At 37.2% G+C, this 21,415-nt stretch overlaps 3 protein-coding genes across 4 annotated transcripts in view; 2 read left to right on the top strand and 1 right to left on the bottom strand.

Annotated features, from left to right (window-relative positions):
• Positions 1-6,845, top strand: part of LOC143756994 (teneurin-3) — a 171,627-nt gene extending 164,782 nt beyond the window's left edge. For both annotated transcript variants that reach the window (XM_077247935.1, XM_077247934.1), the window contains 6 exons: positions 297-472; positions 576-811; positions 1,361-1,657; positions 3,077-4,688; positions 4,831-4,961; positions 5,181-6,845. In XM_077247935.1, the coding sequence (XP_077104050.1) occupies positions 297-472; positions 576-811; positions 1,361-1,657; positions 3,077-4,688; positions 4,831-4,961; positions 5,181-5,933 (3,205 nt within the window). In that variant the 3' untranslated portion in view covers positions 5,934-6,845. The remainder of the gene's footprint in view (positions 1-296; positions 473-575; positions 812-1,360; positions 1,658-3,076; positions 4,689-4,830; positions 4,962-5,180) is intronic.
• A 4,804-nt stretch (positions 6,846-11,649) lies between these two features.
• On the top strand, positions 11,650-16,889 carry tdo2a (tryptophan 2,3-dioxygenase a). The gene is made up of 12 exons (XM_077247931.1): positions 11,650-11,741; positions 11,911-12,013; positions 12,348-12,438; positions 12,838-12,908; positions 14,086-14,213; positions 14,456-14,642; positions 14,869-14,976; positions 15,057-15,168; positions 15,251-15,308; positions 15,948-16,027; positions 16,201-16,291; positions 16,478-16,889. The coding sequence occupies exons 1-12, from the start codon at positions 11,707-11,709 to the stop codon at positions 16,629-16,631; spliced, it is 1,218 nt and encodes a 405-aa protein (XP_077104046.1). The 5' UTR covers positions 11,650-11,706; the 3' UTR covers positions 16,632-16,889.
• Positions 16,890-16,891: 2 nt separating this feature from the next.
• The window catches only part of ctso (cathepsin O), a 6,852-nt gene continuing 2,328 nt past the window's right edge, over positions 16,892-21,415 (bottom strand). The window contains exons 4-8 of the mRNA XM_077247932.1: positions 21,195-21,362; positions 19,968-20,089; positions 19,245-19,408; positions 18,119-18,211; positions 16,892-17,798 (exon numbers count right to left, since the gene is read on the bottom strand). Of these exons, the coding sequence (XP_077104047.1) occupies positions 17,764-17,798; positions 18,119-18,211; positions 19,245-19,408; positions 19,968-20,089; positions 21,195-21,362 (582 nt within the window). The 3' untranslated portion in view covers positions 16,892-17,763. The remainder of the gene's footprint in view (positions 17,799-18,118; positions 18,212-19,244; positions 19,409-19,967; positions 20,090-21,194; positions 21,363-21,415) is intronic.

Genomic DNA, 21,415 nt, shown 5'->3' with positions numbered 1-21,415 from the left:
AGTTTAACAGTTTTGAAAACAGTATGTAAGCATGTGCAAATTGGCCTGTAAGTACACAGAGTTTTGGTGGTTGTTATGTCGAAGTGAGAAAACAATTAATGTTATTTGAAAGATGTAGTCATTGAATGCATTTTGTGCCAAAGCAATGATAAATGATCCACAGTTTAGCCCACATATACTTCTGTCGTCCTCACTGTGTGAAGAGTTTTGAAAAAGTGACCTAAGTATTGAGAAATGTGTCCTAGCGACTGTAAAAAACTGTAAATGCAACGCCTTAATATCACTCTCTCTTTCAGCTATGACACAGAGGGACGACTGACCAATGTAACCTTTCCTACTGGAGTTGTGACCAGTCTTGCCTATGACATGGATACTGTTTCTACAGTAGAAAGAGAAAGTTTTGAACGAGATGAAGCTGCAACCATAACGACAAACCAGTCAGCAATTCAGAATGTCCTCACATTACACCAAGGTAACCCTTGTGTAAACAGACAAATCAAAAATATGCACTTGCATTCTCATAGGATTTTAAAAAATGTCTAGCTTTTCTGCTAATTTATGTTGCCTTTTTGCAGATCAGCTGAAGAACAACTATGTGATTGGTTACGACCAATCCTTGTGGATTCTGTATGCCAATGGAATGAACACTCACTACCAGACCGAGCCACATATTCTGGCTGGCGCATCCTCCCCTACGCTGGCACGGAGAAATATGACCCTACCTGATGACAGCGGGCAAAACTTGGTGGAGTGGCGTTTTCGTAAAGAGCAGACGAGGACGAAGGTCACAGTGTTTGGACGCAAGTTACGAGTATGTACTGAAGTCCAATTACAGACGAGAAAGAAGCCTAATTTTCGTTGAAAATAACCAAAAGATAATTTCATTCTTTAATCTTTTAGCCTTTCTTTAACACAAAGCACTTGACATCTGTCTTGACTTCATTCTAAATAGGCAATTTAAAAATCATGCAATTTCTTGCTATGTTTTTTTATTTAGATGTAAATTTTTGCAAATGAAATCAATAAAATAAATGTGCCATGAAGATGAAGATTAGACCCGGCTGATCTAAGAGTACAAAAATGACACTTTTACAGTGGTTAAAAAAACCTGTTCTAAAATGTATGTTGAATACATTGGTAGATGATTTAATAGTTTAAAAGTGACACCGAGTCACTTAGTGTGAAGATGAGTCTCATGATTAATCGTTTAACTTAATAAAACTAAGAATCAAGTCAAAATTTCTGTTGGAAACCAAGGCAACAGACAGATAAAAAAAAATCTTCCAATTTTATAGTCAATTTTCTGCCATTTTACTGTTGCCATACCAATTTTGTGTCTCTTCTCCGCCTCCACTTCAAGGTAAATGGACGGAACATTTTGTCTGTTGATTATGACCGAGCGCTGAGGATTGAAAAGATCTATGATGATCACCGTAAATTCCTTCTGAAGATTGGTTATGACACTGCAGGTCAGCCCACTCTCTGGATGCCAAGTAGCAAGCTGCTTCCTGTCAACCTCACTCGCAATAGCAACGGGCAGTTGAGTGCCATACACTGGGGCTCTGTCTCAGAGAGGGTAGAGTATGATGGACAAGGCCGTCTGCTTTCTAGGACATTTCCTGATGGGAAGGCCTGGAGCTACACTTATCTGGAGAAGGTAAAGGCCAATGGAAATTGCTTTTAGTGATGTAAGTGATATACAGTAGACATCAAGAGTTTTTGTCAGTTGACTCTGTCACGTGTACACAGTTTACCAATATATCCACACACACACATAGGGTGCATTTATTTGATTAAAAATACAGTAAAAACTTTACAATTATCACATCAAAGAGGCATACAATAACAACAAACTTCTGGAAACTGAAACATGATACCACATTATCCACATTTTCAAAGATGGAGCATCCATACTCTTCCAAAGCTGTGGATTCTCCTGGATTGAAGAAGGCCAATGTCCAGAAGTGCAGTCTTCTAGTTTTGATGTTTGTATAAAGTCCATTGAATAAATTCCTCGAAAACAGAGTTTAACATTCAAAGGAGCTTTATAGTTAAACATACATCTAACAGACATTTTATAACCTCCTTCCAGTTTTGGTTTTGGACAAGTTTTAGATTTTTGGACATTCCAAAATCATAGTGATATACTGTACCTTTCATCTTTAAAAATGTAGTACACGCATCTGGAATATTAACAGACATATTAAGAAGTTTGACAGTTATGTACGTTGAGATATGTTCTCATTAACAACTTATATTGAAGTAATTTAAACCTTGTGTTTATTGTCTGTGTTGGTGCTTTTAAACAAGCATCATTCAACTCTTTCTCGTGGATGTCTTCTTGTATATCCATTTTCCAAGCATTTAATTGATCTAGTATTGATTCAGTTCTATATTAAACCTTTATGTTATAACATCTATTTTTTTATTTCAACATCGAATTATTTCTGTTAGCAAAGCTGAATTTTCAACAGCCATACATATCACATGATCCTTCAGAAATTCTGGTAGGCTGATTTGGAACTGGAAACATTTATTTTTAATACCAGTTTTCAGAACAGTTGTTCTGCTTTTATGTGGAAATATATTTTTATGATTTTTTTTTTTCCGGATGCTTTGATAAATGGAAAGCTCAAAAGCATTTTGAGCATTTATTTGAAATAGAAATACTTTGTAACATTATAAATATATTTACTGTCACTTTTTATTTTTAATGCATTCTTGCTGAATAAAAGTATTCGAGCCTTTAAAAATAAATACAAATCTTACGAAGCCCAAACTTTTGAACAGTATATACCCAAAAATTTGAAGGTTTAAACATGGGGGGGGGGGGGGGGGGGGGGGTATTGGAGATGTGTCCAAGATGTTTTTTCCTTATAATAAAAGTACACCTCAAAGATATATTATATGATGAGCACAAGACATGCTTAATGAACCTTTTCGTCCCTTTAAATTGTATTTTATTTTATTTTATTTTATTTTAAATTTTTTGTGGAAGTTGATATTTAGCTAAATGTAATTTTGTTGTTTTTAATTCATCTTGATTTATGCAAGGTATGTTTTCTTCTCGTTCTAGTCCACGGTCCTGATACTGGCGAGTCAGCGGCAGTACATCTTTGAATATGACCCACAGGGATGCCTTTCAGCAGTCACTATGCCCAGTGTAGCACGCTATGCTATGGAGACCATACGCTCTGTGTCTTACTACCGCAACCTTTACCATATGCCTGAGAGTAATGCTTCTGTCGCCGTGGACTACAGTGAGGACGGGAGGCTCCTGAGAGTGGTGCAGCTGGGCACGGGGCGGAGAGTCCTTTACCGGTATCGCTGGCACAACAAACTCTCAGAAGTTCTGTACGACAGCACTCGTGTCAGCTTCACCTACGATGAGACGACAGGTGTGCTGAAGACGGTCAATCTGCAGCGTGAGGGCTTTATATGCACCATTAGATACAGGCAGCTCGGCCCCCTGGTAGACCGTCAGATTTACCGCTTCACCGAGGACGGGATGGTAAACGCTCGCTTCGACTACGCTTACGACAGTAGTCTGCGTGTGACGAGTGTTCAGGGGGTTATCAATGAGACCCCGCTGCCCATTGACCTCTATCAGTATGATGACATCTCAGGGAAGGTGGAGCAGTTCGGCAAGTTTGGTGTCATCTATTACGACATCAACCAGATCATCTCCACCTCTGTCATGACTTACACCAAACACTTTGATGGGCACGGTCGGGTCCGAGAAATTCAGTATGAACTCTTCCGTTCTCTGCTCTTCTGGATCACAGTCCAGTATGACGATATGAGCCGAGTCACCAAGCGGGAGATTAAGATTGGCCCGTCCTCCAATGCCACCAAGTATAGCTATGAATATGACGTTGATGGGCAGCTGCAGACCGTCTACCTCAATGAGAAAATGACATGGCGCTACAGCTATGACTTAAATGGGAACATACACCTACTGAGTCCAGCAAACAGTGCACGAATCATGCCTCTACGATATGACCTACGAGACCGTATAACTCGTCTTGGGGACCTGCAGTACGAGTTGGACGAAGATGGGTTTCTCCGCCAGAGAGGTCCTGAGATCTTCCAATACAACTCCAATGGCCACCTAGAACGTGTCTACAGTAAATCCACCGGGTGGTCTGTCCAGTACCGTTACGATGGTTTGGGAAGAAGAGTCTCCACAAAGTCCAGCATGGGACAGCATCTACAGTTCTTCTATGCTGATCTGAGCTACCCTAGCAGGATAACACATGTCTACAACCATTCAAGCTCACAGATTACCTCGTTATACTATGACCTGCAAGGACACTTGTTTGCAATGGAGATCAGCAATGGAGCAGAGTTCTACATAGCCTGTGATAACATAGGATCACCACTGGTTGTCTTTGGTAGTGATGGCATCCTCCTCAAGCAGGTTCATTATACGGCCTATGGCGAGGTCTACTCAGACTCCAGTCCTGACATGCAGCTGGTGATTGGGTTTCATGGAGGACTTTATGACCCTCTAACAAAACTGCTTCATTTCGGAATGAGGGATTATGACATCATGTCGGGTCGCTGGACTTCACCTGACTTCATGCTGTGGGAGAAAATCAGCAAGAACCCGGGACCTTTCAATCTCTACATGTTCCGAAACAACAACCCAATAAGTAAAGTGCAGAAAGTTAGAGACTACTTAACAGGTATGCCATGGATTCACTGCATCTACTGTATCCACACCTTAAAATAACTTCTGCAAGTAATATATCTTCTATATATTGCACATTTCCCCCCATTGTAAATTTTAACTGGATTTAAAATTTATTCATTGATATTTTTCTACAGATGTAAACAGCTGGCTGGTCACATTTGGGTTCCATCTCCACAACAGTATTCCTGGTTTCCCCATCCCCATTTCTGAGATGACACAAGCCTCATACGAACTGGCCAAAAGTCAAGTGTGGGATGACCTGACAGTACGTCTGTTTTAGATGGATATCTTCACACAATAGTTTTAGTTATTTGTATTATATTATATCATATTATAGTTTTTTTGTACCAGTAAAATAGTGGTGGAATTTGTTAAATTAATAATAATTTATGAATATTGTATAATAATGAAAACAACAAAAACATTTTTGGAATGGAACTAGAGTTGCACATTTCTCTAAAATGTTTATCATCTTCTTTTGTAGGCCAACTTTGCAGTCCAACAGCATGTCATCCGACAAGCTGAAGCATTTTTAACATTTGGGGATCTGCCACAGGTTCAATTCAGCCATAGCCAAAGGGCTGATAAACCCTGGCTGTGGTTTGCCTCAAGCGATTCATTGATAGGTCGTGGGATCATGTTGGCCCTTTACAAGGGCATTGTGATAACTCGTGCACTAAGCCTGGCTAATGAGGATTGCGTCAAGGTTGCCAACATCCTCAATGGCGCCCTTTATTTGAAAGACTTGCACTTTATTGTGGATGGCAGAGACATGCACTTCTTTGTTAAAATGAATTCTCCTGAAGCAGACCTGGCAGCGCTGCGGCTGACTAGCGGACGGAAAGAACTTGAGAATGCAGTGAACGTAACCGTGTCACAATCCACAGCTGTGTTAGGTGGCCGCACCCGACGGTTCGCAGATGTAGAGTTTCAGAGAGGGGCTCTCTCCCTGCACGTGCGCTACGGGGCTTCTCTGGATGAGGAACGAGTGCGTGTTTTAGAGATGGCCCGACAGAGGGCCCTCGCCGTCACATGGGCACGTGAGCAGCAGCGAGTACGAAACGGAGAGGAAGGATCCCGACTGTGGACCGAGGGCGAGAAGAGGCAGCTTCTCAGCAGCGGACGGGTGCAAGGCTACGATGGATACTATGTGCTGTCAGTAGAACAGTATCCTGAGTTAGCCGACAGTGTGAACAACATTCAGTTCCTCAGACAAAATGAGATTGGCAAAAGGTAGTGAACAGACCATGATTAGCTACAACCACTCGATTTGTGCGATTTGTTATAGAAGAATAAGTTAAGTGGACACATTAATGATGTTCTCGGAGTTTGAACAAACTCTACTACTCCTAGTCTAGTAAGAAGAGTACAACCTAGGGGGGGGAAAGGAGCATTAAAACAACGCTGTGCGTTGTGAATCATTGTGTTTTCTCAAAACCTGTTAAAGGCCTTATCAAGGTTACAGTTGTGGAGCACAATGAAATTATGAACTTATTGATAGCATCAAGAGACAGGCCAGATTCTGTTGATATCTTTATTTAACTATTTATTGATTATTCATTTTTACAGGCACTATTCAAATATATCCCTAAAGAGAAAAATAACATAACTTTTGAAAAATGAAAATGTTTACATATGCATATCACTGTACCACTGCAAAAATACCACATTTGATGTCAGGTGGTTCATTGAAGCCAGCTATACACTGTAATATTTTTTTATATTTTATATACTTTCCTGTGCATTTCATGAAAATCATAATAGGAAATAGAAATAGAAAATCTTTTGTTGGAAATCATGTCATTTGCAATGAAAACTCCTAAATATGATTTTAGGTGTTTTTTGGGTTATTTTTTATTTATGTCTGGTTCTACTTTGTTACAAAAACATGTTGTTTTATAAATGACATTTGACCGTTTGATTTGCAGTTATTTTACATCATACATTAATTGAATAAACTGTACATGAAACAAATAAAATGGCAGCACAGCACAGAAAAGATGTAAATGTCTGTATTTATGTAAATGAGTGTTTATCTGCATATTTTTAAAATTAAAAGCAATTATTTGCTCATTTGGTTACAGGTCCCAAGGGAAATATTTATGAAAATGGTTTGTACTTAAAAGAAAATAAATGATAAAATTACTTACTTTTGACCGTATTTACTTCTTTAAAGCAGATCAAATTACAATCAGGTTTTTCAAGAACATGATACACCTTTGCCTAGTTTCATGGACATATAAACATAGGTCTAACCTTTGTAAAAGTTTTTGACCACTAGCTCTAAATTGCTGTTTACTACTGAACTAATTGCACTGTGGCACTCTGAAGTTAGATGTGAGAGGTAATGTGAATTCATTTTAATTAAAGGCAAGTGTCTGTGAGTCATAAATAAAACTCACTTTCATCTGCTTTGGAAATAGTGGGTAGATTAATGGTAATCCCTAAATATTAAGTTAAATGTATAATTGCTTTCTGTGTAAAATCTGATTTATGAGTGATCAAATGAAGAGGAGTCGGGACCACAGAGCATGAAAATTTGCTTGCTGTGTCACTGAAACATGTACACCCTCTATCATGTGATTTATTTAAAGGTGGTTTATGACCACACAGTCGCATCATAAAACATATCTATATATGATGTGGTAATTGCAGTATTTGACCACTGCTAAATCTGAGATCATAAAAAAGATGCTTTCTCATTGAGATGTCTGATAGGATGCAAAGGTAAACATGAAACACACTGCATCTAATAAGTGATGATCACTACATTGACATCACAGTGTCCTCTCGCAGATATCATTTTAAAATCAATGAATTTCTTGGTCACCTGCACATGATCATGATTTATTCAAGCTCTCAGATTAATAATGTTAATGATTAGGCAAAGTGGAAGCAACTGGATGCGCAGACAGTTTATTCAGGCAGGAAAGATGTGCTATGCTGATTTAGACCTATTTGTGCATGGTTCATAATCAACTAGTTATAAATGTATGTATTTGAGGTTTAAAGGAGTGTTTGATAAGACAGTCTGAACTTTTAACAAATGAAATATATAGTTAGAGCACATTCAATAATATAAATAACAAAAGCTTATTTTCAATTTCCGCTTTAAAAAAGCAAGCAAAATTATCTCTGACTTTTGTTCTGTTTATCTAAAGAGAGATCTAGTGCTAAACTTAATTTCTTTCTACATGCTATAGATGGTGTTGGTTTACTTGCCATATCACACAGATTTTAGTGTGCAGAGTTACAGCTTTGTAATTATAATTTTCCAACATTTTTAACTGGGAATTGCTAAATAGATGTCAAAAATAATAGGTATGACCTATTATTTTCACACTGAATATTCCAACAATAAGAAGTGCACGCATGGCATACACTTGTTTAACTGAAAAAGTGTGTAATTTTAGACACCATCATCTATGTTAATATATCTGTCTACGCATATGGGTAACTTAAACCGCACTCATTGGGTCTTGTTTGAAACGGCGAAAATGAGCTCAGAGGACTTCAGTGTTAATTGCTTTGTTCGCGTTGTTGGTAGAACATCAAGTTTTTCTGAGGGTCATGTAATAACTTATATGTAACTAACAGTATTGGTGCACATGGTTACTACTAGTTGTTGTATTACTCTTTTAAGTTAATATGTGCTACTAGCGAACTACTTTTTTCTTGATGGAAGATTTAAAAAGTATCCAGATACAATTATAAATTTATCTAAACTCAAGCACTATTTCATGGCCAAGTATTCATTTATTTGGACAATAGCCAATATGCTGGATAATGTACAGTCAGCTGATCATTACATCAAAATAAATCCATACATGAAGACATTGCTAGGAATAGTATACTACCGAAGCATGCTTTATTTGCATGATTTAGCAGAAATAGTAAGAGTATCCTAGTATGCAATTCCAAATTTACCAATTATCCCTTACATCTCGTACATTTTGTATATATATTCCTTTTTTTTAAAACATTTTTTAATGTTTTTGCATGCATGAATTTGATCAATTCTATAGCAAGAGGGTAAAGTGAAACATGAGATTACATAACACAGCTGTACTTTTTTTTTAAAGTGAAGCATTACGAAAAGCCCCTTTGAGCTGGAGCTTTCTGCGGGTCCCACGACTGCAAAATATATTCTTCTGGAAAGCTAGAGAGGCACGTAACAAACACCCATTCTCAAACAAATTAATTGAAGCTGGGATGAAGGCCCATTTAATGGATGCATAAAGGCGTAAATGATTTTAATAATAAGCATTGTAGACTTAAATTTATATTTAAGAGACACAGTAGACTTCCTTTAGGAAATTGCCATCATATTTACTACGCAAGAGTGAGCGAGGCAAGGACTGATGATGCCACCAACACCACTGTGTTGTTTTAGTGCAGTGCATGCAAATGATATGCAAATGCACTGAGAAAAAACCTTCTCTGGTTTCACCCGTATTAGCCATGGTCTCTGTTTTCTGGTTAAATCCAAGATGCACCATGCTGTTCAGCCCCGACTCCTCATTAACACTCCTCAAACACAACATTTATGCACAGTCAAGTCCCAGCAAACACATACTTCCTAATGGGTTGGTTCATTTTGCTCTGAGACATTTTAGCTTATTCGCACCCAGTTTTACTGAATCCCTAAAATAACACTGGTTTATGAAGGTCACTCGATTCCACATAGTGTTGTCTCCAACAGCCATTTTTGTTGCTTTTTATGCCTCAAGTGGCAGATTTGATGGATTAGCCAACTCTTCTCAAAAGGTGTGAAGACAGTGACGCCCAATTCTTGTCACAGACCGCTCAATATCAGCAAACTCTGGTGCCCGAGCGAGCAGTGTGTTTACAAGGACACAAGACAAAGACAAGCCTGCTGTCTGTCTCTCACACACACACACACACACACACACACACACACACACACACACACACACACACACACACACACACACACACACACACACACAGCCGATCCCCTGACTGTCATTCCAAACCCTCTAACCTTTCACAATCTGTTCTGGCCAGCAGAGACTTCACCCACAGTTCAGCTAAAAAACATATACATTTACACACAACACAAAAGCAGATCATCAAAGACTCTATAAAGAGTTTAAATATCTACCACACTCTCTCAAATATAAGCTTTTCCAAGATAACGCAGGCATACATGACTCCACTATGAAATAATTTATGAGAATAAATCACATGACTCGCATTTCATGTTAAATGGCATTGTTCAAAACTTCACTTCTGCATCCATTACACACAGAAGTCGATCTTCAAAAATCCAAAAGCATCACGGAAGCACAATGGAGAGTGTGAGTAGATGAGTTTACACTGTTTAACAGTGTTTATTTAACAGGACTGACATCAAACGTCAAACATTGTCATTTATGTAACAGAACCAAATTTAGTGTGGCAAGCACTACAACATAAAACTTGATAAGAAACTATCATACAATAGAATATATCTCACATCAGGGTTGGGTCATTTCAATTTCAGCAATTCCCATTCTGATTCTGTCTATCAATTGATTCTTATTGATTCCGATTCTAATCAAATCCCAGTTTCCATTCCAGTAAGATTAAAAAAAAAAAATAGTAATTTAATATCAAACATATTTATTCTATGTCTTTTGGCAAAACGTTGTTATAGCTGAATTCCATGCACAAAAATCAGCAGCCCAAAGAACACTTACACAAGGAACTTTTTAACCAAAATAGCACAGCAAAAACAACTGGACTAACTTGTATACATTTCAAACATTATTAAAGACAAGTAAACAGTCAGAAATAAAATAAGAACAAATAAACAAATTAGCGATGGCACAAATAAACCCAACTGCTCAAGTACCAGAGGTGTAAAGTCCAGGTTCAGAAAGTAAAAGTCCTCCTCAGTATTTTTTTCCAATCACCTGGATTTGCTAATTAGCAGTTTTTCAGCCAGGAGATTAGATTAGAACTAATTAGTGAAATCAGCTGGCTGAGTTCATGGGTGGAATAAACATATGGCAGGACTTTTACTTTCTGACCCCTGGACTTTACACCTTTGTCAAGTACAGAAATTGAAATCAAATGTAAAATAACTGCATTGTTTTCTTTTTATAGATAAAATATAGATTAGTCCTTACAAATTTTATTCATGTTACAAATATTATTGTTATCTGATTAACCTTTATGACAGACTATATAAGGCTACTGTCACTTTAAGACATCGGATCCAATTTATTGTTACACATGCATTTTCTTTCTCAACTGTTTACGTTCACTTAAGACAAAACCGACTGTGTTTACGAGATTATTGTAACATATGTTGTGTGTATTGTGTGTGTACAATAATATTGTAAAAAAAATATATATATATATATATATATTGTTTGTTAATTGAAATAAAGCTGAAATAAAATAAAATATAAATTTTAGAAGAAAAACTTAAACAAAAAAATAGAAATGTTATCTTGGTAACTAACCGAAATTAAATAATAATAATGATCAATTAAGGACATATTACTAAAACTGAAACAAAAATATTAAAAATATATACTAATACAAATGCACATAATAAATGTAAATGAAAAATATTGTAAAACTATGTAAAAGGGCTGTTCATGGGCAAAACAATATAACAAGGTGTAATTCAATCTTTCCTAATGGCAGTAAAAATAGGAATGCTCTTGAAATTCTGATGCCTAAGTCAATCTGAAGTTGAATCCATGAACATGATCCTACATTCGTTCAATTTATGTACAAATGCCCTGCTCATAATGTTAGCAAGTCAAAGTTCAATTCACCTGTGTCAGTTCGATTTCACCTAAGATAAGAACAAGACAAAGTACAACATGACCGCCGGGGTGAACATGGCCAGAAGGGAGGTGGGATGGATCTAGAGATGATTGGTCAGTCAGCATATGGGGGAAAGTTACAAATTGCGTGGACATCCTTGAGAACTGACAGTTAAAAGTTGAGTAAAAGAAAGCAGTCCAGCTTGACATATTTTCATTTCAGCCATGAGTGGATGTCCATATTTTCAGAAGAAATTCTTGTATGTATTTTCAGCTTTCAAAGTTTTTAGATATTTGAGATTATACAGCTAATCTCAAAGACACATTTCATCACTACCATATCTGAAATCAGTTAGAACACAAACCTACGCTGAATGTTGTACACTAATGTTTCTGTGTTTTGTGTTTATGTGTTTGATGGAAATACAGGTCAGCTAGTAAGCAACATCTGAAAGAAGATGAGAATGATGATTCTCAATCTGGAATTAACAAGGCCAGCAAAGGAGGTCTTATCTATGGTGACTATCTCCAGGTAAACTGCACATTAACTTGTGCATATTAATGACATTTTCATATATTTTAATAAGCACAAAGCATAGCTTCTCCTAAAATAGTTTATGATTAATCGGTGAGCAGTCCTCGAATCTAAAGTGTATTATAATGGGCTGTGCGATCAGAACACCATGTGATTCTTTCTAGGTTTCCAAATTAATCAATGCTGGAAATTTGCATGCATCTCAGATTTTAATATTAAACAGTGATGTAGTTCCTTTTTTATGTTCTATTTTAAATAGACACACTGAGTTTGGTTATTACAGACTTTTTTGGCTTGCTTTTCATGAAACAAAATGTTCTCTCATCCCCAGCTGGATAAAATAGTGACATCTCAGATGCTTCAAAGTGAGCTGAAGGGAAACAAGATCCATGACGAACATCTGTTCATCGTCACACATCAAGGTGAGCCACACAAAAGCTAAACAGCCTATGGGCAAATCAGTCTAAGCCTCTCTCCAATGAACGCTCCCAAAACACGACAGAAAACAAAAGCTCATTTCCTTGTTTATAACGCTGAATGTTGACAAGTTTCACTGCAACCAAAAATACGCAATGTGAACAATCATGTGAACAGTCGTCGACAATCCAGAATCCACCACACCAGTGAATCCAGGGTTACACGACCACACATAATCCATAGAAACATAATCCATAAATACATGCTTTTTAATATGGTGTGTCATAAAGGTTCATTAGAGAAGCCCAGAGACCAATGTCACTGCACTTCTACATTTACCTTGAAGCATAATGACTTTTCATACGTAAACTGAAGAAATGATTAACCGGTTCATTCTGTTGCAGCATATGAACTGTGGTTTAAACAAATTCTGTGGGAGCTGGACTCAGTGAGAGAAATATTCATCAGTGGACATGTGAGTACAAAAAAGATTTGTGTTAGTGGGTCATGACCAGCTACAGTTATCAGATTTAGCTCCATTTTTCTCCAAACTTGAATGGACCTGCTTTTAATTGATGTAATAAAATTAACATTTTATAAGCCACCTATTCAAATGTGTTATAGAGCATTTTTAATGATTATATTACATCTAATGAAGGTTCAGGCTGACAGGGAACAAAGAGGAGATTAGCAAGATATGATGAATGATTTTCATAAACATCTAGAAATAAGACACTAACTCAGCTCAATAGCTCAGACAAAATCAGTGCAAATATTTTAATATTATTATCTGATATTTTATGCTATACTGCATCACGTACAAAACCATTCAAAAGTTTGGGGTCGGTATAAGATTTTTTATGTTTTTGAAAGTGTCTCTTCTGCTCACCAAGGCTGCATTTATTTGATAAAAAATATATATTATAAAGTGTTATTTACTCATGTGATGGCAAAGCATCATTACTTCAGTGTCACACGATTCTTCAGAAATCATTTGATTTACATTTATATTTATTCATTTAGCTGATGCTTTTATCCAAAGCGACTTACAATTGATATGTCAGAGGTCGCACGCCTCTGGAGCAACTAGGGGTTAAGTGTGTTGCTCAGGGACACATTGGTGTCTCACAGTGGATTCGAATCCGGGTCTCTCACACCAAAGGCATGTGTCTTATCCACTGCGCCATCACCACCTTTAGTGCTCAAATTAGTGATTTAGTGCTCAAGAATAATTTCTTATAATCAATATTGAAAACAGAATGGTGTGCTGAGTGCGTTGCTGAATAAAAGTATTAATGGTAAACCGGTCGTGCAAATGTTTTTTTTTTATACCCCAAGTTATTTTGATGCTACTATATGCTATAGGGTTTTATAAGTATTTTCTGGATACTCTACAAAGCGGCGCATATGCATGCTTCTAATAGAAAATTCAGTTCATTCATTGTTTGTGGGCTTTTGGACAATGATAAACAGCCCAAGCCTTCAGTTTGATGATGTATGTAGTTCAGTTGAGTGAAAGAAAGCACACTGCAGCATGAGGCTGCCACCTTCAGTCTAGTTTAAAATATGTCTCTATAAATTCCCTGAAACAGGACATTTAACCAAAGACTGATGAAAGTGAATCTAACTGTAGGCTACCGCTATTTCCTCAGGTACGCGACGAGCGAAACATGCTCAAAGTCAACACTCGTATCCAAAGGGTTGTGATGATATTCAGACTGTTGCTCGACCAGTTCTCTGTTCTGGAAACCATGACTGCCTTAGACTTCTATGACTTCAGGTAAGGTTTATATAGTTCTCATTATGACAATAAAAAGCAGTTGCTGAAAACAAGTTTTACATTTCCTAGATAACAGCATTGGTTGAGCAAAATTGCTGTTGGAAATGTGCTAACACTCAAAAGACTGGATAAAGCTAACTCCGTAAATAAGGATTAGATGGCACTAATTTGTTAAATCAAAGCCAATGGCAGTTTAGCATAATTGTATTTAGCTGGATTGATCTGCGTGTTTTTGTGCACAGGGAATATCTCGCGCCGGCTTCGGGCTTCCAGAGTCTGCAGTTTCGACTGCTGGAAAACAAGATTGGGGTCCCACAAAACCAGAGGGTCCCTTACAATAGAAGGCATTACCGGGATAATTTCCGTGACCAGGAAAATGAGCTACTGATCCACTCAGAGCAGGAGCCCACGCTTCTTCAGTTAGTGGAGGTAAACCTAAGGGAAATCACATTATAAGAGAAGTCATGAATACTGTATTAATCAATGTAATCGGGGAAATTCAACACAAGAGCTATAACTTACTGGATGCCTTTGCGGGTTATTGGTATTCAGAGAATAATAGGTTACATGGGCAATTTATAAATCAAGTCAGGATTAATCTGGCGGACAGCTGTCTGGCTTTTAACATTTCTCATAAGCAATCAATACTTTTCAGCAATGGCTGGAGAGAACGCCTGGTTTGGAGGAAGATGGCTTCCATTTTTGGGGGAAACTGGAAGCCAATATTTTCGAGGGGCTCAGGAGAGAGAAAGAAAATATAGAGGTTTGTGGAGTATCCCTGGATAATTCTTTGCAGTTCTCAAACCTAAGGTTTAAGTGATAACTCATGTTTCTTCTTAATAGCTAAACCCAGCCTCGGAGATGAAAGAGGAGATGATGGCCGAGCTCATTAAGCAGAGAGACATTTTCTTATCGCTCTTTGATGAGAGAAGACATGATCACTTACTAAGCACCGGTCAGCAAACCTCTCGTGTATCCAATGTCAAGTGCCTCATCCACTAGCTGTTACAGTGGGATATGTTGTTGTGTCTGTGCAGGTCAGAGAAGGCTGTCCTATAAAGCACTGCAGGGAGCCCTGATGATATACTTCTACAGGTACGTCTAAGATGACCTGCTAATTTAGTAAAAAGATGCTGTTCTATCCGAAAAGAGTTCGATTCAACTTCAAAGTACATTTTATGTTGTATACACAATCATTCAAGACTTTGGGATTGATAAGATGTTTAAAATGTTTTTAAAGAAGTTCCTTGTGCTCCACAAGTCTACATTTATTTGATCCCAAATACAGTAAAAACAGTAATATTACAATTTAAAATAACGATTAATATAATAGAAAATGTAATTTAATCCTGTGATGTCGAAGCTGAATTTTCAGCATCATTACTCCAGTCTTCAGTGTCACATGATCCTTCAGAAATCATTCTAACATGCTAATTTGCTGTTCAAGAAACATTTCAGATTATTGTAAATGTTACAAATATTCTTTCATAATCAGATGTCAGTGAAGGTATCAGATGTAATATCATGGTATTACTTGATATATGTCATTGTATTTAATATAAATAAAGAGAGAGAGAGAGAGAGAGAGAGAGAGAGAGAGAGAGAGAGAGAGATTATCCAATGGTACTTCAAAGAATACCATGGTTCATTTCCTTTTGATAGCTTGATGAAGAACAAAAATCTAATTTATTTTCAAACTCATTTGTAACTCAACTTCTCGCCGTCTGTTCTCAGGGAGGAGCCTCGATTTCAGGTTCCTTTCCAACTCCTGACATCTTTGATGGACATTGACACCCTCATGACTAAATGGAGATGTATGTGACCACTGAAAACAGCTTCAGAACTGCAAATAAATCTGACCTTAAACACCCTGTAGGGCAAAGCCTCTTTGAAGCGTGTCAACACTGAACAAAAGATTTTCTTCTGCATATCAATAATGCATTCATTTTTTACTTCCTGCATAATTTATAGCTTAATTTCCTCCTAGACAACCACGTGTGTATGGTGCACAGGATGATTGGCAGTAAAGGAGGCACAGGTGGCTCTTCAGGCTACCAGTACCTGCGCTCCACCGTCAGGTAGGCCAAATAATCTGGGACAAATCCAGATGAAGCACTCTGCATCTGCTGGAATTATCCATGTGAAACATAATGCTAAATGAAATTTAAACTGGCAGCAATATGCAAGCCATCTCATGAACACGAACCACTCAAACACAAATGTATCGATATGCTTTGTTCATGAACCTGACTATGTTTTGCCAGTGATCGCTACAAGGTGTTTGTGGATCTGTTTAACCTGGCCACTTTCCTGGTTCCGAGGGAGTGGGTACCCAAGCTGGACCCGAGTGAGCACAGCTTCCTGTACACGGCCGAATGCTGCGACAGCTCCTACTGCAGCAGCGATGACTCAGACTAAACAGAAGGAGGATGAGGGAAGGATGAACAGCGTTTAAAGACTAGAGAAGAAAAAAAAAGCTACAAACCTCATGCCTCCCAACCCCAACATTTGTCACTAGTGTTTTTAAATGGTGGAATGAGAGGCTACAAAAAGGGAATTTTAAGACAGTGTCAACAAAGAAATCTGACATTGTTATTGCACTTGTTTATATAATGTAATATTCTAACATGTGTAGTTAACGATTTATATTTTGTAAATAAAGAGCATACATATACAGATAGTGATACTTCTTGTTTATTTGGGAATAATAGACAATGTTTTCTGTCAAAATGTGTACTTGAATAGTATACAAGTTTATTTAGTATCAGTAAACATGTCAGATAATTCCAAAAATGCAATCACAAACATAATAAACATGATAAAAAGTAAACTTTGGTTAACACTCTATTGTAGTTTCCCTGTAACACATCTTACATTTATTTACTATAGTAATAGTAACAGCAAATTATGCATAATTACAAGCAACTAACCCTAAACCAAAACCTAACCCTAAATATATAGGCGTTAATTAATATTACTCAGTACTTATTTGTATAATTACACTGTAATAAGGACACCTTATTAAATGTAACCCAAGTTTGTAGTTACAAATGTGTATAAAAGCAGATAAATTCTGAATATCTAGTACATAATGTACTGTAGTGATAAGCACTTACTGTAATTATTATTCACAAAATATAATACAAATGTTCACATTTTTCTCAGATGAGTTCACTTGTGTCCAACATCAGTGCAATGTCACAATACAGTAAGCGTTCAGTTCATTTGTGCACTTATACATACTAACAGTGTTTTCTGAAGATTAAAACATTCTTAAAGACAGATCTAGCTAGTGTGTTTTTCGTAACTAAAACGAAATCCGTCTCGGACTCAGATTATTTTGGGCTACAGTGACTGGGATTAGGAATATGATGTATTAGCTCAAATAGCAGCGTACTTGCTCTGCATTTGCGAGGCATCAGGATTTGTTACGTGAGAATTTTTACAGTTCTCATCCGCTACATACAGGAGGATTTCCGTCCTGAGGGTGATATTTTAAGATGTCGATCTGCCACGGTCTTATCACGGAACTACAAAAGATGATTGACAATTATACAAAAACAGCAGCAACATTGTCAGCAATTCCTGGAAAAAAGAAAAAAAGAATGGCTGTTGATTCTCATCTGACATTGCGTAAAGTCAATCAAAGTAATCGACAAACCACGATCGAAAAATAATCTCACTACATCATTTACAAATGATCCGATATGAATTAAAACTAGGAATTTATGATTGTATTTTTACATTGCAGACAGTATTGAGTGTTTGCCAACGTCCAACACTTCATGAATATTTATGAATGCACACAACGTCTCCCTGCAGCAGGATGCATTGTGTTTATCACTTGTCTGGGAAACTGTCAACAAAGTAAAAAAGCATTAAAAGTGGGTCATACACAAACCTACCACACATGTTGTTTCCTATTTTGATGTAAACATATCCATTATCGCCCCATGAGGTCCCCCATGAATTGCGTACTATCCAGTATGGCACTTCCCCTGTGATAAAATATGAAGACATATCAGAGATAATACACCTGAGATGGGAAATGATTAATTACAAAAAAGTCATAATGCATAGCATACACTTGATGGTATGGAAACCAAACAGGAGTTTTTTTTATTTATATCCAAAATAATCCAAAAAGCAAATGATTAAGTGCAATAACGCTCATGTATTGTTTGCAGTTTTAAGTCACGGTACTTTAAGTACACATTTGTACGGAGCCCATAAAGTGACATGGTGATGGGAAAAAAACATGAGAGGGCAAGAAAAATTTTATGTTGCAAATATTTTGCAAAAGAACGAAAGAGTTTTGCAAGCGATCGCAAACTTTCTCAAGGGAACGCAAGTGTTTTGAAATAAATAATTTCATCCCATCTCATATTTTTTCATATCACCGTATCTCTTTAGTGGGCTTAATACATTTGTACTGTCAATATAATGTACTGTAATGTTCTAACATATGTGCTGATTTATATTTGTAAATAAGTATACAAATATAGTATACACACAAAAAGTATACACATATACAGATATAAAGATGTGTTTATTTAAAAAATAGACCCTGTTTTCTGTCAAAATGTGTACATAATATGCATCTATTTATTTTTAGTAAACATGTCAGATTATTATTATATCCAAACTGATCCAAAAAGCATCTCACTAGTATTACAGATTTAACAAACTGATCAATTACAATAATGCTCATGTATTGTTTGCAGTTTTAAGCTAATGGTGCATCAATTTCTCTACTTTACACTGCAAGTACTTGATTCAAACTAGTAAACAAACAGGAGAAAACAAATCAAAGGAGCGTATAAACGCTGCGGACAGCTTGCTGATTATACCGCAGACACATCAGGCAGTTTTCTGGGATGTTGGCACACAGCCAGTATTTGCCAGTGTCAGCTCAACTGTGTGCCCTTGTCAGGACGTAATCCATGAAGGCCAGTGCTCTGAACCTTTATATGCTCTGAGGCACAAGTAAAGAGAGTTTAACCGCCTGTGTCTGTGTGAGTGTGTGTGTACCTGTGGTATCATAACCGGTGATCAGTACGGCATGGTTGGCATTGTGGCTGGAGCAGTGGTGCTGAATGATGCCGCCCAGGTAATCCTGCCAGCTGATGGCATCCACAATGGCCACAAGAGGCCCGGACTCCACCAGGACACTCATCATCACCTCCTCATGTACACTAGAACAACATATCAATCCCAATGTATACAGTACTTAGGTTTACTTAGTTCAGACGTTACATTGCAGAATATGGGTAATGATAAATCCCTCCATCCAAATTGTACAGCATTTATTCAAAACAGATTTTTTTAGTCTTTACTGTTACTTTTGATCAATTTAATGCATTCATGAGATTTCCCTGCAGGCTGTGACAGAAATGGAAACCATACAACCAGAAAAACGGTTGGTTGACCCAGTTGTTTAGTATGTCACAGAAAGAACACAATGTAAGACATAGTGACATCTGACATAAATGTTAACCCCGAAACACATGTCAGAAGTGCTGCGTTTGGTTTTTGACCAGCCGTATGTGAGCTTAGTGAGTGTACAGTCAGTGACCCCGAGTAGCAAACAGAGTTGACAAGAACAGATGAGTAAACAAAAAACATTGGCCCACATCCCAACAAACTTCAACCTTAAATGATGTAATTGTACACGAGGTTTACACTGCACTTAATGCACTGGCACAGCTGACTGCTGATGTAAAGCTCAAGGTATCTGTATACTACATCTATTACCTGAAGTCATAAGCAGAGTAATTCCTCACTATCACTCCATCATGAGAACGAGGAAAGTACTGGCAGCTCCCAGCTACGGCTTTGAAGGGATACTCCGCCTGATTCACTAACTTCAATTTGGTCTAAAATAAAACAGACATACAAAGCAGGATATTAGATGCGCCAATTATGGAACTTCTGGGAGGATAACAGACATCTTTAATTAGCAGCTTGGTGTGGATGATACCGACATCTTTACTTTGAGTTTTAACCCTCTCAGAACTGGAGCGGCTAGCTAATTAATTAAAATGCTCGTTACAAAAAAACAAAAAACAGATGTCATTTAACAGCTTAGAACGTGGACTTCACAATACATTTCAGCACTTTTACAAACTTAATTACTGCATTTAATCAGCTGTAAAATTATGTGTTTTGTTTGCTAAATTTAGGGAATATGATCCAAATGATAAAATAACTACTAAAACGTTTGAATAGCCTTGTTACACATAAAGTTCGGGGCAAGAACTTTTAAAAATGATTTTAAAAGAAGTCTCTTTTGCTCACCAAGGTTGACTTTATTTGACCAAAATTACAGAAAAATATTATTAATATAGACAAATATTATTACAATTTTAATGAACTGCTTTAATATATTTTAAAAAGTAATTTTCAGCAGCTAGTCTTCGGTGTCACATGATCCTTCAGAAATCATTTTAATATTTAGGAAGATCTGGTGCTCTAGAAACATATCTTATCAATGTTGAAAACAAATGTTTAATATTTTTGTGGAAATGATTCCTTTTTTTCAGGATTCTTTGTTGAAAAGGAAGTGGAAAAGATCTATTTTGTTCAATTTAATGCATCCTTGCTAAATAAAACTATTGATTCCTTTCTTTCATCTTACTGACCCCAAAGCTTCGAACAATAGTGTATATATACACCTCGCATAAGAAAATATGCCATAACAAACAATTGGTTAAAGCCAGCAGTGTCTAGTCCTGCGGTCCAGAGCGCAGCTCCAACACACATGCCTGGAAGTTTAGTAGTTCTGAAGACTTTGATTAGCTGGTTGAGGTGTGTTTAATTAGGACTGGACTGGACTCAGCAGGAGACTGGCCTGGAAGGAGCAGGATCCGACACCATTGTTTAAAGCAATTAAAATGAATGGTAGTTGAACGCATAATTTAATTTGATAATAATAGTGTAATTTACATCATCATGAGAAAAAGAGAATGCAGATGACAGCACCTGTATTAGCCAGTACAGAGCTTGAGCAGGGGATCCACCATTACAGCCATGGTTTTCATAAGAACAGTCTATAACCTGCTGCACACTGAGCTGCTGTAGTTTTCCACCATATTTAGCTGACACGGATTCAATGGCCTCCACCACACTGAAGGCCCAGCAACCTCCACACTGCCAGAAAGAGCAAAAGAAATGCAGAGTAAACATATCTATTACACATTCTA

Source organism: Siphateles boraxobius, unplaced genomic scaffold (assembly GCF_051911475.1).
Source record: "Siphateles boraxobius isolate OS27281-9 unplaced genomic scaffold, OSU_SipBor_1 3, whole genome shotgun sequence".
NCBI lineage: Eukaryota > Metazoa > Chordata > Actinopteri > Cypriniformes > Leuciscidae > Siphateles > Siphateles boraxobius.
Note: the sequence above shows the minus strand (reverse complement) of the source record. Positions and strands in the feature narration are given on the sequence as shown.